This window comes from Castor canadensis, chromosome 9, assembly GCF_047511655.1.
Source record: "Castor canadensis chromosome 9, mCasCan1.hap1v2, whole genome shotgun sequence".
In the NCBI taxonomy this organism is placed as follows: Eukaryota; Metazoa; Chordata; class Mammalia; order Rodentia; family Castoridae; genus Castor; species Castor canadensis.
The window spans coordinates 81952370-81968875 of record NC_133394.1 but is presented as its reverse complement, the minus strand read 5'-3'; the positions used below and the strand labels follow the sequence as shown (position 1 = coordinate 81968875).

Here is a 16506-nt window from a genome sequence, read left to right as displayed (position 1 = left end):
ATGAGGAGGCCACCGTGAAATCTCTGTGTTTGAGTGCCATAAAGAGCCCATGACAGTGACAAGAGAACACAGGAAAGGCTTTTACCATGAAGACTACTTTGTTCTTTTAATGATTAAATATACTTTATTTAGCACTTGAGAAATGGGTGCTTTTGGGTTCCCTAAATCCTATAGTTAGATATGCTTTCACTCTCTCAGAAACAGTATTCCTAAAAACTTACTTCTCCTTGGGGGAAAATATATTTCTCATGGGGGAAGAAAGAAAGACAATATTGGGGGAAAAATTAGACAACGAGGGGAAAAAGCCAGAATCCCAATCTGTTTTTATTTTGTGGTGTATGTTTGCAGTTGTTTCTTTTTCAATGGTACCCTTATTTTCCATTAGAAGTAAGCTTTTAAGTATTCTACTCTGAATGATACATATGAAATAAATTAGTGGCCATAAGTGGATAGTTCTTTTGAAAGAAATTGGGAGAACCGCCTAAAATCATCCCTGTGTTACTTGAGGTGAATATGCATGGTGTTTTGTTTTGCTTTTGTTTTTTGAGACAGGGTCTTGTTCAGGGTGACCTCAAATGTTCTGCCTCAGCTTCCCAAGTATAAGGATTATAGGGATGCACCACCATATCTGGCTAATATAGCATATTTCATTGATTTTGTTCTTTTTTTCCCCCGCCTTTGGTACTAGGGCCTCACACATGCTAACTGTTGACTCTTTAATATTTAGAAAATATAAATGATATGTTGAAGTGTACTATTCTTGTTGTCAGCTATTAATTTACATATGATCCCTTTCCTAGGTATGAGGAATAGTCTTTCATTTTTTGGTTTTTTTGGGGGATACTGGGGTTTGAACTCAGGTCTTTGTGCTTGCTAGGCAGGTGCCTTGCCACTTGAGCCTCTCTACCAGCCTGAGGAATAGTCTATTGTTATACAAAATCTGTCTCAATACAAACCATAAGAAATTTAGACTATCCATCACCTTCCCGCTACACATAAGCTCTAAGTGCTGATTAAGTCACTGTGTGTGCATGCAGGTCTCCAAAAGTTGCATTCTCTCTTTGTCCTGTCTGTAGTTTCATTCCTGTTTTGTCTGTGCGATTGGTTGTAACACTGTGCTTTGCTTTACAACAATAGAGTGAAGTGGAGAGAGATGATAACAAGAAAATCAGATTGGAGAAAGAAGCCAAATCACAGTCATCTTCATCTTCATCCTCCCACAAAGAGTCTTCTAAAACAAAGTGAGTATAGCAGTTGGGAACAGGAAGAAAGGTGAGCAGGTCTTGTTGGGTCTTGCAGTAGGATCAGTGACTTATTGAACTAACTCATCCTGGCTCATGTTGATGACATTCCTGCCTCCTGTGGCTCTCATCCGTGAAGACCTTGTAGGAATTGACATTTCCTTTGGCAGCAAACTTAAATTTGTCAGAAGCATTTTCACAAAGGAAAGTTTTCTAAACATCTGGAGTTACTTCTTTCCAAAGGAAAGTAAGGAAGGTACCATCATTATTCCTTCAGGGCATAATGGGTATCTGAGAGAGAGAACAACTTGCTCAAAGCCACAGGATTCTTACGAGGAGGTGGAGCTGGCACTCAGACTCTGGGAGCTCCTTTTAGAGATGAGCAAGAATCTGTCAGCCCTTTCAGTATCTGTTGCAGGGGAGAGAGATGGCAGATGAAAATGCTAGCACCAAGGTGTGAATATAAAAAATAACTGCTGTTTACTTCCTGGTTTGTCCAAGAAATTGCAATGTGACTTGGCAAAAACAAGAGCAGAGTCTCATGATTTTGGGGCCACACAGGTGTTTGTGCATGGGGGGAGGGTGTGTCATTATGTGGACATGGCAACTGGGTTTGCCTGCTTGTCAGCACACGGTACAAATTATGGAGAAACCTAACAAGAGTTAGAAATGGTTAGGGAAAATTAGATCTTCTGTGGTCTCTCTAGCAAAAACCTGTACAATTTCATTTATTTTTTCATGAATGAGGATAGATTTTTTTCAAAGGCATCCAAAAGTCCCTAAAATCTGACCTTTCTTCAACACAATTTCATGCTCTGTATATCACACTTTCCTGCCAGTGGCCGTCTTGTTCTTTAAACGAAGCTATGTGATTTGTGTCTGCCTTAACTTACTTTTGTATGATGTTTCACTCCAGGACATCCAGACCCTCCGCAGAGCCCTCAAAAAGGGAAATGCTGCCCCCTCCACCTGTGTCATCCTCATCGTCCTCTTCTTGCCAGAAGCCAGCCAAGACTGCACACAAGAGGTCAAGGAGGGAAGCAGACATCTGTAATCAGGACCCTTCCAAAAGTGCCAGTAGTAGTAACAAGAGCGACCATAAAGACCCTTCCGTTTCCAAGCACAGAAAAGTGCAGGGGAGGGGCTCTGGAAGCTCCACCGAACATAAAGTAAGTAGCGAAGCCATAGAGGTCAGTGGAATGTGTTGGCATTTCCCTTCTTAAGCAAGGCGGATGCATCACTGCAGCACTGCAGGGCTGCTTGTCTGTTTCAGTGTGGTGGTGTTGTCTTCTTTAAAGGTGTACTTCTCGAGTAACAGTCAATATTACACAGAAATTTAGGGGTTAATGTATTTCAGAGCTGAAAAAAAATCAGAAAAAGTTTTATTGTGCTGGGTGGGGGTACATTATGGTATTTTTAAAAGTTCTTGCAATTTATCATAGTTGAATTCACCCCCTCCACCATTCTCCTTTATCCCCTCTCCCCCGAGAAAAAATTTAATTTTCCATGAGATGTTTAGTGGTAAGAAAGTTACCTCAAATACTTTCATTTATTGGTTAAAATGGGGAGGCAAAACACTTCTTTCTCGAATAAATCTGATATTCGATCTTCCAGTTAATCTGGGGATTGTGTGTGTTGACTAAGAAAATGTCATACATGACTCTCTCAGACATTCTAGTCTTCATGTGGTTTTTGAGTCCTTGGTATCACCAGAAGTTATAGCTTCACTTCATCAGTAGCTGGAAAGGTGTTTGACCAAGCTAGATTGTGCAGTGCTTGATTTGCTCTTTTTATAGCTGGTATTTTGGCCTTTTAAGAGGGATGTTGATAGATGCTAAGAGGGATATTGCCAGATATGATGACACACACATGTAATCTCAAGCACTGGGGAGGCTGAGGCAGGAGGATTGAGAGTTCAAAGCCAGTTTGAGCTACATAGTTAGACCTCATCTCAAAAAGTTAAAAAAAAAAAAAGTAGGTATATTTCTTTTTGGATCAGAATCTTAAGGGTTAGAGTGTAATATACATATATGGTTTTTTAAAGGGATTTTCTGGAGATACTGCAAATCCTTTTCCAGTGCCTTCTTTGCCAAATGGTAACTCTAAGCCAGGGAAGCCTCAAGTGAAGTGTGACAAGTAAGAACTCAAATGCTTTCTCTTTATCTCCACCACCCCCCCCCTACTTTTCCCTCTGCCCCTTCATTTCCTCTTTTCTCCTTCTTTTCTTTTCTTCTACCTCTCCTCTCATCCTTAGTCTTCTCAGCTTACTTTGCATAGTCTGGTAATTCTGGGTTCATATGATGCATCCCTGCTTTTTTTCTATTTCAGACTACAAGCTGATTTTCACATGAAGGAGGCCAGAAAGTTGAAGTGCAGAGCAGAGTCAATGGTTAGTCTTAGCCTTTTATTGCCTTGGTAGAATGTTTTGTAATTTTTTAAGTGTTGTCTCCATGCTACTGTATTCCATGTCATTAAGCATGTGTGTGTCTGGGGGATCTTGGGATGGGGGCAGGAGGAGAGAGGAGTGTGCGGGTCCACCATTGGCCACAGCATGAACAGGATGATCACATCCTAATGGCTACCAGGTAAAGAGTTTCAGTGGAATTGTTTTCTTTTGCTCCATTGATCCAGTGTGATCATAGGAAATGTGACTAAGCACTTTGTAAATTTGTCTAAGTGACAGCAGATTGACCTACCTGATGGTGATTTCATAGAGGACTGCTTTTTTGTGCCAGTGAGTCAGTTCTTTGGATGTGAAAAATAAGGCCTGCTTTTGAGTCAGTCAGTGCTTACCTAAGACATTTTACCAGGCAGAAAGCCTGTTTGCTTTCCAAGATTATCTCAAGGAATAATTGACGAAAGCCAAAAGATTTAAGACATAGGTACTGATTGTGTTGTTGGTAAACAGGCTCAAAGACTTTAACTCTCTTTACTTGCTGACCTTTGAACTTCTGGAAGGTGGTGGTTTATTGTTAATTGTATACATACTTAAGTATGTTTTTGCATCTCTGTTGTAGTTGAGTAAGATCTTTGTCATTTAAACATCTAACACCCTGGGGTTTTATTTGCTGAGTGTGTTCCCAAACTTAAGCCCCTTCAAATGCACTCCCTCCCTGGAAGCCTTGAGTTACATTCTGGGCCTCAGGACTCAAGCCCATGTGAACCTAGCTGCACTTGGGCCCATGGGAACTGAGTCTGGGTTGCCCATGGTGTCGGTGGAGACATTTGTCTGGTGTCCTTTCACCCTGGGCTACAGATGTGCTTTTGTTCCCAGACTGTAGGGAGGGCACACTGAGTTCCCATAAGCAGGCAAAGTGATTCTTGATCCCTTCCAGTGCCAGGTGCTCTGAGGGAGTCTAGAACATGCCCTTCTGGCCCCATTCCTAACGTACCATACGAGGACAACCAGAACCAGATCCTGGGGGTGCTGAGCAGTGGTTTTCTCTCAGCTGTCTCCCTGCTTTCCAAGAGTGTTACTGGAATCATGTGAATCTATTCTTTTGGGAAAGAATAAATATTTAGCACAATAGCCAGTTATCTAAAAACTTATCTTGAATCGGACATGTTTTGCACCAGGTTCCCTCACTGTTCAAGCAATTCAGGTATCCACTCCAGGGACCTTTGTTTTTAATCTATACATAGGCATGTCTTCTTTCTGTCTTCATAAGGTGACTGGATGTCCCAGTGTGCCAGGATAGTACTGGTTTATGCCAGTTACATTCTGTTGTAGTAATTATACCCCATGTTGCTCTTAATCGGCCAGTGTGGATAATAACCTGTGTGGTCACCCTCTTCACAGTCTTTCTCAAAGATGTGCATTTGGCATTGCAGACAGTTGATTGTGCTCCTGAGCACAGGAGAGTTTGTTTTATGTTGACATCATATTCATTATTGAGTAGGGAAATTAGAGCTCTGCTGCTTACACAGTTGAGATTTTAAGAATTATCACAGGAATATCATCAGTCCTGAGGAGTACTTAAAGCAGTGGATATTGACTAATTGCTAAATAAATACTGCAGCTTCTTCTGCCTTAAGGCCAATAAGAATTTTGGAAATCACATGAGGGCAGTTTGGGATAAGCACATTTTAAGAATTAGGTTACCATCAGTGAGGCGAACCAGCTATGTCCTATGCTGCTAATTAATTAAGGCATACTAATTTGCTTTTTATTCTTTTGTTTTAGAATAATAAGATTGAGTATTCTGAAATTTATGTGTACATACATAAATACACGTGTGTACATGCATGTGCAGGTAGTGACCCAGCTTACTCCACTGCTGCTTCAACATGATAGTGGTGTACCCTGAGTAATGTCACCGCAGCTGCCTGAGGGCAGGTGCTGTTGGTGCTTCTGTGGTGGAGGGCAGCCACAGCCTGTATAAATGTCAGCCCTGTGCACTCTTTGCCTTCTATTCTACTTAGAAATTTTCTATTTTCATTCTTTTTGAATGTATCAAGCATTGGTGAAAACTACAACCTGGCGATGTTCACCAGCTGCTCTCAAGTGTGTAGTGAAAGCCTGTCTCTTTAGTCAAACTGGCTATGTGCCACTCAGTGAGAAAAGGATTAAGTGGCCAAATGTGTACTCAGGTTCAGGGTGAAAACCCGTATCTTATTTCATTATGTCTACAGTTCCTTTATGGAACTTTGAGATTTTGCCCCTCTTGGCCCAAGGGCTGGCTTCATACTTTAAGCCTAGGTATCTCTAGAGATTAATCCATCAGGCTCATTTAAAAAGATGGCTGTTAGATTAACACGTCTGAGATGCTCATACATGACAGTGTTTTCTGCTTATAATAAGATAAACCAGCAGAAAAACTTGTCTGGTTTATTCTAGATGTGTTAGATAATCTGTTTCTCAAGAAAGTTACACAATGAGTGATCACACACAAATAACAGTGTACTTAGAGCCTTAGTTGGGATGTGTACTTCCTTGAGGTTTAGAGAGAGTAGCCTTAATAGAGAATTATTTTCTTTTCCCTAATGAATTTTTGCTAAAAGGGTAGGGTTGACTGGCTTTGGTTATTAATCACTTTTAGTTGGTTCATGCTCACACTTCTCTCTAACTATAAGTAAACTAAGACAGTGCAGGAAAGTTGCACTGAATGTGGGTGAGAATCTAAATAAAAGCCCACCACCTCAGGCCTAATGGTGACTGTGTTCTCTTCCTGCAGACAGACAAGGCTGGAAAGGCCTTTAAGTACTTGGAATCCATCCTGTCCTTTATTGAGTGTGGAATTGCCATGGAGTCGGAATCTCCCACGTCAAAGTCGGCTTACTCTGTGTACTCAGACACCTTAGATCTCATCAAGTGAGTGCTTCTCTCGCCTCGCCTTTACTGCTTTAGTCCATTTGAACTAATAGTGTGAAGGCAGCTCAGTAAAGGGGAGTCTTAAAAAGTAACTGGGGTTACAATGCAGCTCAGGGGTAGAACACTGGGTTCAATCCCCAGCACCACAAGTACTATATATTTATATATAAGTATATAAAATCCTAAAGTGAAATTGTGTCCGTAGAAGTGCTAATACAGAATAACTGAGTACAACTCCATCATTGTGCCAAGTGGGCTGAGAAGCCAAGCCTTCCCAGGAGAGATTCGTTTTTCCAGTTTAGCTTTCTTATCAGACACCTACTCGCTCAGGTGTGCATTTTACCCACATTTAGCAGGGGACACAGTGAGTACATGATGACACCACTTTTAAGAGGTGAACCAGTCACAGGGCCTAGTTTTCTTATTTTTTTACAGTATTGGGGTTTTGAACTCAGGGCCTCATGCTTGCTAGGCAGTGCTCTGCCACTTGAGCCACTCCGTCAGCCAGGGCCTGGTGTTCTAGTGGCTTTGGTGTTCTAAAGCCTCCCTGTTTTCTGTGTTGCAATCATGTCTTCATATGTTCAGGAAAAATGAGTGCAGTGAGCTGAGCATAGGAAGATCTGTTTGAGCCTAGGATTTCCTAACAGATTTGGAAACAAACATAACAGATTTAACCTGTCATGTCTCCTTGTAGATTCACGATGTCATTAAAATCCTTCTCAGATGCCACAACGTCAACACAAGAGAAAATATTTGCTGTTTTATGGTGTGTACTTCTTTTTTTTTTTTTTTAATGTTAAAAAAGATTTTGGAATTTGCTTTCTTAATATGAAAATTACTGTGAGAGACAAGTCACTTCCTTGATAGAGGGGTTAAACCCACTTATGATGGCTGTGAAATGCCATCTGCTCTTCTACTGATGGCTCAGCAAATGCCCTGGTCTTGTGGTATAAATTATGTCCTTGTACATTTTCTGCCAGCATTTGCTTTTGTCGACAGTCCGAGGAGTACAGTCCAATGCACTTCTTCTCACAGGTGAAGGAGACCCAGGGTGGTCCTCGGGGTAACTGGCTGTCTTCTGTGGTGGCGGCGTCTGTCCACGATGTCGAACTCATCACTTTAACTTCTGTTTCTGCTCACAGCATGCGTTGTCAGTCTGCGTTGAACATGGCGATGTTTCGCTGTAAGAAAGACATAGCAATAAAGTATTCTCGTACTCTCAATGAACACTTCAAGAGTTCTTCCAAAGTGGCCCAGGCACCTTCGCCATGCATTGCAAGGTAATTCTAAGTCTAGTTTCCATTGCCTACAAAATTAGTTCGTTTCTTTACTTCTTGCTTTTGTAACTATCTGTGCATATTTCACTTTAGCTTTTCAAAAATTGTATGGTTCATCTTTATGCTCATTTTTTCTTTAAATCATTAGCATATTTCTGCCTTTTTGAGAAATGGGTATGAACCAAGATTTAGGGTGATTGGATGACATGAAATTTAATTTAAAAATTAATGAGAATGATAAAAGAACAATAATAATGATACACTATAATAAAAGTTATGTAGATGTAGTCTTTGTTTTATTTTGTCTTTTGAGATAGGATTTCTCTATTAGCCCACTATAGTCTAGAATTCACTATAGTCCATGCAGGCTTTGAACTCACAATTCTTTTCTCTTAGCCTCCTGAGAGCTAGGATTATAGATATGTATAACCACACCTAGTGTGGTCTCTCTTTTGAGTCAAGACAGATATTAATTTTAGTTCATGGCTGACTGCAGGTCAGCTACAAATAAAACTGCTACAAATAAAATTGTGGCTAAGAGGGGATAATTATAATAGTAAAAAGTACAGAGCTGAAATTTTAGAGCTTTGAGAATCTTTAGATATACCTAAGACCAAAAAAGAGCTATAGGCAGAGCCAACAGAACTAAAGCAAATGTCCCTTCTTCGTTTCTCTGACATATCTCCTTTCATATCTGACACTTTGATAAACAAGAACTTCCCAGAACTGTATACCCTCCACCATTTCCAGGACCCACACCAGTGATGAAATAGATATATTTGGTAAAATTATTTCTCTCATTTTGTGAACTGAAATTGTTCACCTACACTGTAAGGGAGGTTGGCAAACAGAATCCTCATGCTGTTTGTAAGATGAAGATGGAAGGTTAGCATGTTCTTTCCCTTAGTCCTAGTTGGGGTTTTGTTGTTGTTTGTTTTTAAGGCAGGGTCTTGCCATGTCGCCCAGGCTGGCCTCAAACTCCTGATCCTCCTGCCTCAGCCTTCCAAGAGCAAGGATTGCAAGGGTCCTCCACGCCTACCTTAGATTTTTGTTGTTGTTTTTAAATTTGGTCATATTCCTTGGGAAGTATCTAGTTCTGATGGGTTTTGCTGTTTGAAGAGTATCACTTACAAGACTGTCCCCATTTTCAGCAATCCAAAAGAAGAGACTGCCTTATGGCCTCTTTAAAAATCTACTGATTGAGAAGTCCTTTTTAAATCCTGATAATTTCACAACCCTCCACTTCTGAGACATTCTAAGCCCATATGCTGCCCATCTCATTGTTTTAGATAACTCCTTAGCCACTTGCCCAACCAGAGCACCTTCTTCATATCAATTCTTACAGCTCCTGGGAATCCAGCAAGAGCCAAAGCAGGCAGGAGTCATTGTCCTCAGGAAGTTTTCTTTGCAGTCCTAGAAAACATGTGCTTTGCTGGGCATTCTTGAGGATCCCTGCAGCCCCCAGGGCAGAGGCTGCCGCCGCCCCATCTTTCCATCTTATATTCAGCAGTAGAATGCTTGCCACATGTGTAAGGCCCTAGTTTCAATTCCCAGTCACAGTCTTACTAGCACAAGTAGGAAGCGGGAGTAGGAAGAGGGAGGGATTCCTGGCAGAGGAACTAGCCTATGTAAGGGCATGGGAAAGCATATTTAGAATACAGATTAGTCCACTGGGGTGTCTCTTTGACTTTGTAGGAGTGACGCTCGCAGTGATTATCATTTTGGTGGCTGCTGAAACTCTGTGGCTTAGTCCACAGTTCCAGACAGGAAGTCTGATCTTGGAGTCTAAGTGATTAACTCATTCTCTTCCTTCTTTCCAACCCTGCAGAAGCACAGGCACACCATCCCCTCTTTCCCCAATGCCTTCTCCTGCCGGCTCCATAGGGTCTCAGTCAAGTGCTGGCAGTATGGGGAGCAGCGGGGTGACTGCCACCATCAGTACCCCGGTCACCATCCAGAACATGACTTCCTCCTATGTCACCATCACGTCCCATGTCCTTACCGCCTTTGATCTTTGGGAACAGGCAGAGGTCCTCACAAGGAAAAATAAAGGTAAAGGCTATAGCAGTGATTAGTGGGGCATGGAGACTGATGGGGCATGTTGGTGTTGATTTGTTTCCTATTCAGTTTCTTGAGGCGGAAGAAATGTGTAGCTGTATTCTTTTGTTGTCTTCTCCATTCTGCCTCATAACCTAGTTGCAGTTCTTTGAATTCTGTGGCATGGAGCTGAATTCCTCTGGTTAGATCTTAGCAAAACCAAAATAGAAATAGCTTTAGCACCTTGGCTCTTCACAAGTTCTGGTGTTGTCATTTCAGCCTGAAATGAAATGCTGGCAGAAGGACAAAACAAACAAAGAAGGCAAGTCAGGTTCTTCCTAGGTTCAGCACATTTGAGATAGAATCCCAATGCTAAGTTCGCTCGTTTCGGTGTATATTAAGAAAGATTGTTAAAGCTGCAATATACCAAATCCAGCCTAGTAAACATTCTTGAGACTTGTTTAGGGAGGAAGGCAATGGAGAAATCCAGGGTTTTGGAGAAGATGCAGTCAGGGACACTGGTTGGAGCTGGTGCCAGCTCCCACTGGTGAACACTTACACATGAGAGTGACAGGTGAAGGCCATTCTGGTTTTTTTTCCTGGTTGTAGGGAAGAGGGTGGCCAGGTGGCTGTAGCCTCTAAATTTCCCTATAGCCTCTAAGCTCTTATCTGTTAGCAAACTATGCGTATTTAACCTGGTTCTTTTTTTTTTTTAAACCATTGATGCATCAATGGATACAAATGTATAAATTGGGTATTTTAAAAGTGCCAGTCACTGTGGCAGTCAGGTGTTAAAGATTCAATTCTAAAGCAAATCTAACTCCTGCCCTTCTAGTTTACTGGAGGGATGTGAAGGATTAGCAACTACGTTGGATTGTGAGTTTCTGCTGTGATAGATGACCTGTACACTATTGTGGGAATAGCGCTTGTAGAACCTTAACTCTTTCTGTGTTTTCATTTCTTTACATGTGCATGTGTATTTACTTCATTTTCTTTGTTTTGTTTTTGCAGACTTCTTTGCTCAACTCAGCACAAAAGTCTGCACCTTGGCCCTGAACAGCAGTTTGGTGGACCTGGTGCACTATACAAGGCAGGGCTTGCAGCGACTCAGACAAGTAGCCAAAACACCTTAGTGCACGCTCAAGTTGACTCAACACCTTGAGAACTGTTTTTGCACATTGGAAGCCTCAAAAACAGTCTAGACATTTGCCTCATCAGGACACCAAACTCAAGACTGTGAGATGGCCAGATGTTTGTCCACTTCAACTCTGAAGAACTGTGTGGTATTGGTTGGACATTATGACTGTGCAGAAGCAGAGATGGAGGTCGGCCCCAGAGATGATCTTGCCTTTCTAAATAAAGGATGGAAGTGCAATGTAGCCTGATGGGCATATGAGTGGTCTAGAAACATTTCTGGTTTTTTGTCTTTTTCTTTTTTTTTTCATTTTAGTTTTTTGTTGTTGTTTTAAACCAGGAGGATATAAGTTGGAAATCAAATGAGAAGCAGTTTCAGCTCTGAAAGCAAATTCACGTCACCTCACTAGTCACACTAGTCCATTCCCAGAATGAATTTTTTTAAAACAGTGATTTGTGGTGAAGGGTTTTGTGAATGATTTTTTTTTTAAGGGTTCTATTATTTAATGATACTAATGGCCATCAGTAAAACATAAGTTTTGAAGGATCCCACTGAATCCTACTTTCTGCCAGTGAACAGTGGCTTTGACGTACTCAGTGTAGTCTTCATCTGTAAGGTCAGAGGCGACCCCTGCCCTACCTAGAGCACTGCACATTTACCCAGCTCCGGCTTCTCTGACTGTGCTGACAGACGGCCTGCGCAGCGCACTGGACGAACAGCTGACTTCAGGAGCATCTCATGTCTCCACGCTCCTTGCTCCTGTGAGAGGGACTAGCTAACAAGGCACTCACCCAGACTGTTCTGAATTTCCTACATACACCGGGAAGAAGGGAACCAACATTTACCTGACCAGATGGCTAAAGTGCTTTTTAAGTTTGGTGTAAGTAGAGCTGGAACTCGAGGTGGTCAATTGGTGTGCACAGCTGTGTGGTGACTCCTGTGTCTCACCAACTCAGAGTTTTGGTAGTGAACAAAGAAAAATGAAAAAAATCTACTTCTTAGAGAGGCTATATTTTTCTGCTACGAATTATTTTATATTTATAGCAAACTAAATTTCGCAAGCCCTTGATCGTCTAGAAGTTAACTCCCTGAGAGGATGTGGAGACTTGGGGGATGAGACTTAAAAAAAAAAAATCACCACCACATGCCTTCATTCCAGATTGTTCTCTGTCAGGTAGATTTGATTAGGTTGAAGAGGAACTGTGGCCTTCTCATAAGCTGTTGCTGTACTGTCTGCACTAAACCAAGTTCATTTTGAGTGACCCAAAATGAAAGCGCACAGTCAGAATGTTCATATACTCACAAGCACAGATTCTCTTTCTCAATGAAAATTTGAAGGCTATTATTGGAAATATTCTTTCAAGTACAGCGATTTTAAAAGCCATTTCTTTTTATCCCCTTTAGAATTTGCACATGTATTAAAATGAGGAGTGAGCGTTCTGATTGGTTCATTTTTTTCCCTTTTACCCCCATCTGTGCCTGTACTTGTTTCCTACCAGACATGTTTCACATTTTTGTATTTATTAGTGAAGAAAGGAGAAGCCTCTTTATAATGAAGACACCTAAGGTCCTTATGATGAATGTGAGAACAACTTGGGATTTTGGTGGCTGTATGAAGGGATGTGTAGAGGATGGGAGTGATGCTTGTTTTCTAGTGTGAATTGGGTGGTGGTGTCCCTTCTCTTCTCCAACCTGTTCTTCTGTCACTAGCTGGGTTAAAGCCAGCTATAACAACAGTGGTGTTCTATCTGAGCATAAGACCTGATGTGATCTCTGGTGGAGCAATTTGTTGATGGTCTGCAGCAAAGCCATGGTCTTTTTCAACCACCGTTGTTAAATGAGCAATAATTACTTGGTAGTTGTGTGCTGTGGTGGTGTGAGCATCTCTGGTTGTGATTAATTTACACCTTTTCCCTTACTCCCCATTTGCCTCATCACTCCCTGAAACAAGCTGCCTGTCAGTTGTGAAGGGCTCTGCTCTTTGTGCTGGGTTCTGCTCTGTCTGTACTGAGCCAGAGCATGGTGTGTCTGCCAGGCAGCTACAGTGCTCCTTCCCTGAAGAGCTGTCTGTGCAGATTCCCTGCCAATCGGAAAAGAACACATGGCTTATTCAGTGGCCATAGTCTTTGTGGTTTTGTTTTTTTCTTACTGAACTCTCTTCTAAAATTCTATCTGTCCCCTGAAAGAATAACAAATTTGGATAGATCAGTTTATACTACTTAGGTCATTGGATGTTTCAGATTCTTGCTGCAAGACTCATTGTACTCAAAAGAAAACTAGAGTATGGAAAAGATAGTGGCTGATGAATCCTTGCTGTTCATCAGTTCTTTGGATGTTACTGTTGTACATAGAAGTCTGAAGGATTTTTAAACCATCTGCACTTTTTCACTGCATGCTTATAATTCCCAAAGGCAAGATTTGCACTGAAGTAGATAATTTGAGAAGTTAGATTATAAAATTAAGCCTTTGAATATGTGAAGTTCTGTAATAGTAATAGTACACACGTCACAGAGAGATTAAAAAAAATCTTCAGGAGTGAAAATAATATAAATCTTGCCTTGGCCACTACAAAGGGAGAGAGAGAGACGTGTGTGTGTGTGTGTGTGTGTGTGTGTGTGTGTGTGTGTTACCTTCGATAGGAAATAGAACAACAATTTTAAAAGTGTTGATTTTGCCCTTGGAGATAATCAAAATGTGAATCAATGGATTTAAAAGTCCTGCTAAATAATGCAAAACACTTCACTGAAACTTACCAAATCACATTTGGTAAGGGATGGGAGGGTCCAGCAAGCAGTTATCAGGAATAAATTACAACAGGAGAGTAATGTGACTGATTATGATTTGATCCCAAGAAGAGCATCTTTTTTTTTTTATTTTTAGCAAAATGACCTTTATTTTGTACATCTGTTTGGGCAAAAATGTATAGCTATTTCTCTAAATGAGGTCGACCACATTTACCTCCCTTGTTCTAGATCCTCTTAATTATAGATCTCAGGATGTGTAGAAAATAATTTTCCCTCTTTTTGTCTGAAAATTTGCCTTAATTGGCACCTTACATGTTAATGTTAGTGACAGCAGTAGCTTAATCTTATTGTAATTCCTGTTTGATTACTTTTTAAAGCAAAAATAAAACCACTGTTCCCTTCAAAACTTATCTAGGACATACAGAGGATGTATCTATAGGAATGCATACAATAAGAGCTGATTCAATTGGATACATTTGTGCCTTTGTTGACCAAACCTAATTTTGAAATAACTCTGGGTCACCACAGCTTCCAGGGATGTTACATGCATCTTCTTTTACTCTTACGTTTTATGAAGTTGGAAGAATATATGTACATCCTAGGGTAAATTAGTTGGACTTTAAAAAAAAAAGTACTTTAAAATTTTTCCATGCCTCCTACTAGATTTCCTTCTATTTTTTTCCTTAATGACTTGTTTTCCCCAACACTACAAAATATCTTTGAAAACTTACAACTTCAACTGTTACATGCTTTATCACTGACAAGCAGTATTTAAATCTTGCAAGAATATTTTGGGCGCTTTTAGAAACACAAAAGTGTAGCTTTTCTCCCTGAGAAATTGAGAGTTACATGTTACAGCTGTGGAGATTGGACAGGATGAGTTATGGCGGTACTTGTCTCCCCTCTCCCTCCAGTGTGTTGCCTCTTTTGTTTGCTTTTGGTCCCATTTGGGATAATGGATATAAGCAAGGTATTTTTCTGTGCCTGTTTTGGTGGGAAGGATAACAGCAGATCTGGTGTTGGGAATTTCCCTCCAAACATTGTTAGTGCTGTCGTCTATCTCCACCATGTAATCCTAAATAAGCAGTCCAGTCGTGTTGGTTTCTTGGTGCCTGAGAATGCTAATCTCCTATGGCTGGTAGCTCTTATTTATGATGCAATGACAAGCCCCGTCCACCACTTTTCTTTCTGTGGCTGTAAATTTATTGTCCTGGGGAAAATCAGCTATATTCTGTTCCCAGTGTGCATCAGACATCATCAGGTACTGTGGAGGGTAAAAAACACCCAGACTTTTCTACCTAATGAGGACCCTCAGAGGGCAGGAAGGAACCCACAGCAACTTGTGAGTCTGTATATCAAGAGATAGGCCTGGGAGGACAAAGCAGTAGGACCGCCAACAGCAAGGCTGGCTGAGCCATACTGTCAGACCAGGCAGTGGCCACTGAGGAAAATAAAGCTTGCTTTGCTTAAAAGTATATGTTAAAGCAATGCTCAATATAGGCAGTATTAAGTTTGCCTTTTGTTCAGGCCGTGACATGTATTGTTAAGATTTTACTGCACATTCTTCCCTCAGATATCAAGTATACACTGTTCGTGTTGGGGTGGGTGCGTGTCCCAAACCTTCTTGTAATTTTTTTTTTTTTTCTGAATGTGATTATGTTTTGGATGATACCTGAGCAGGGTTGCCTTTTTTTTTTTTTAATTTATTGCCATTATATATTATATTATATATTTTTCGCTTTCTTACAATGTTAGAGGAAAGTCAAACCTTGGTATTATTAAAATTGTTATAAAAAGTAGTAAGTTGTCCAGTTGATAAATGAATGTCACTGGTCTTTCTTTAAAATAATGAGTTTTTCTTTGATTACTGTGGAATGGTGTGCCAGCCATTGTCAATACAGTGATCTTATGCATAGGACAGGGAAGCAGTGACACTGTCAGTGGGAAGATGTGCAACACAGCTAAGGGGACTCCATGTATTGTATCTACTTCAGCAATGGAACTGCAACTTGGAGCTTTTGTGAATAAAATTTAGCTGCCTGTATAGTCCTTTGAATGAGACAGACATCTGTGAGAGAATTATAGTTAGCTTTTTTAGGAGAAAAATTTGCAAAAGATCTTCCCAAAGATAACGTGCCACAGATCTTTTGGTTCTCTGTAATGAAGATTTAAGTGCTGTTTTTAAAAAATGTAATTGACTTGTTCTTCAAATTCTTTCCTTTTCACAAGAGGATCGAGTGTAAAAAAAAAATTTAATAAAAATTTAGAGAAATCATTGGGGTTGAGTCCATGCTTTTAGTGCTTTGAATAATGTAACCCTTAGGATTGCTATATGAAGCTGGATTTGCTGGCACATCCCAGTAATCTCAACATTCCAAAGGCTGAGGCAGGAGGATCTTGAGTTCCAAACCAGCCTGGGCTGTACATGGTGAGACCTTGCCTCAAAAACAAAACAAAGAAAAACCCCTATCTGAAATTGCCAAGGGGAGTTTCATGTGCTGTCCTTCACAGTATGTATTTATTGCTGAAGCAGAGGAAGAAATGTGGCCAGAAGGTACTTGTCCTGCTTGGTTTATTTTCAAGATCATAAGCACACACAAGTTAGCCTATGTCACCAGCAGGGCCTACCCTAACTTCAACTGCCAGGTGTATCAGTGACCACGTTTGCCTATTTTCAACATCTCTGGGGGATGGATGGTTTTGTAGAATGTTGGTATTGGAAGTAATTTAAAGGCCAACTGGTCTTTTCTCCTTTTGCCAT

At 40.8% G+C, this 16506-nt stretch overlaps 1 protein-coding gene across 10 annotated transcripts in view; it reads left to right on the top strand.

Moving 5' to 3' along the window:
* Aff1 (ALF transcription elongation factor 1) overlaps positions 1-16020 on the top strand; it is a 160738-nt gene extending 144718 nt beyond the window's left edge. For all 10 annotated transcript variants that reach the window (XM_020184045.2, XM_020184043.2, XM_020184047.2 and 7 more), the window contains 9 exons: positions 1138-1241; positions 2158-2410; positions 3286-3377; positions 3570-3630; positions 6416-6552; positions 7247-7318; positions 7695-7832; positions 9658-9881; positions 10878-16020. In XM_020184045.2, coding sequence (XP_020039634.2) covers positions 1138-1241; positions 2158-2410; positions 3286-3377; positions 3570-3630; positions 6416-6552; positions 7247-7318; positions 7695-7832; positions 9658-9881; positions 10878-10999 — 1203 coding nt within the window. In that variant the 3' untranslated portion in view covers positions 11000-16020. The remainder of the gene's footprint in view (positions 1-1137; positions 1242-2157; positions 2411-3285; positions 3378-3569; positions 3631-6415; positions 6553-7246; positions 7319-7694; positions 7833-9657; positions 9882-10877) is intronic.
* The last annotated feature ends 486 nt before the right edge of the window (positions 16021-16506 follow it).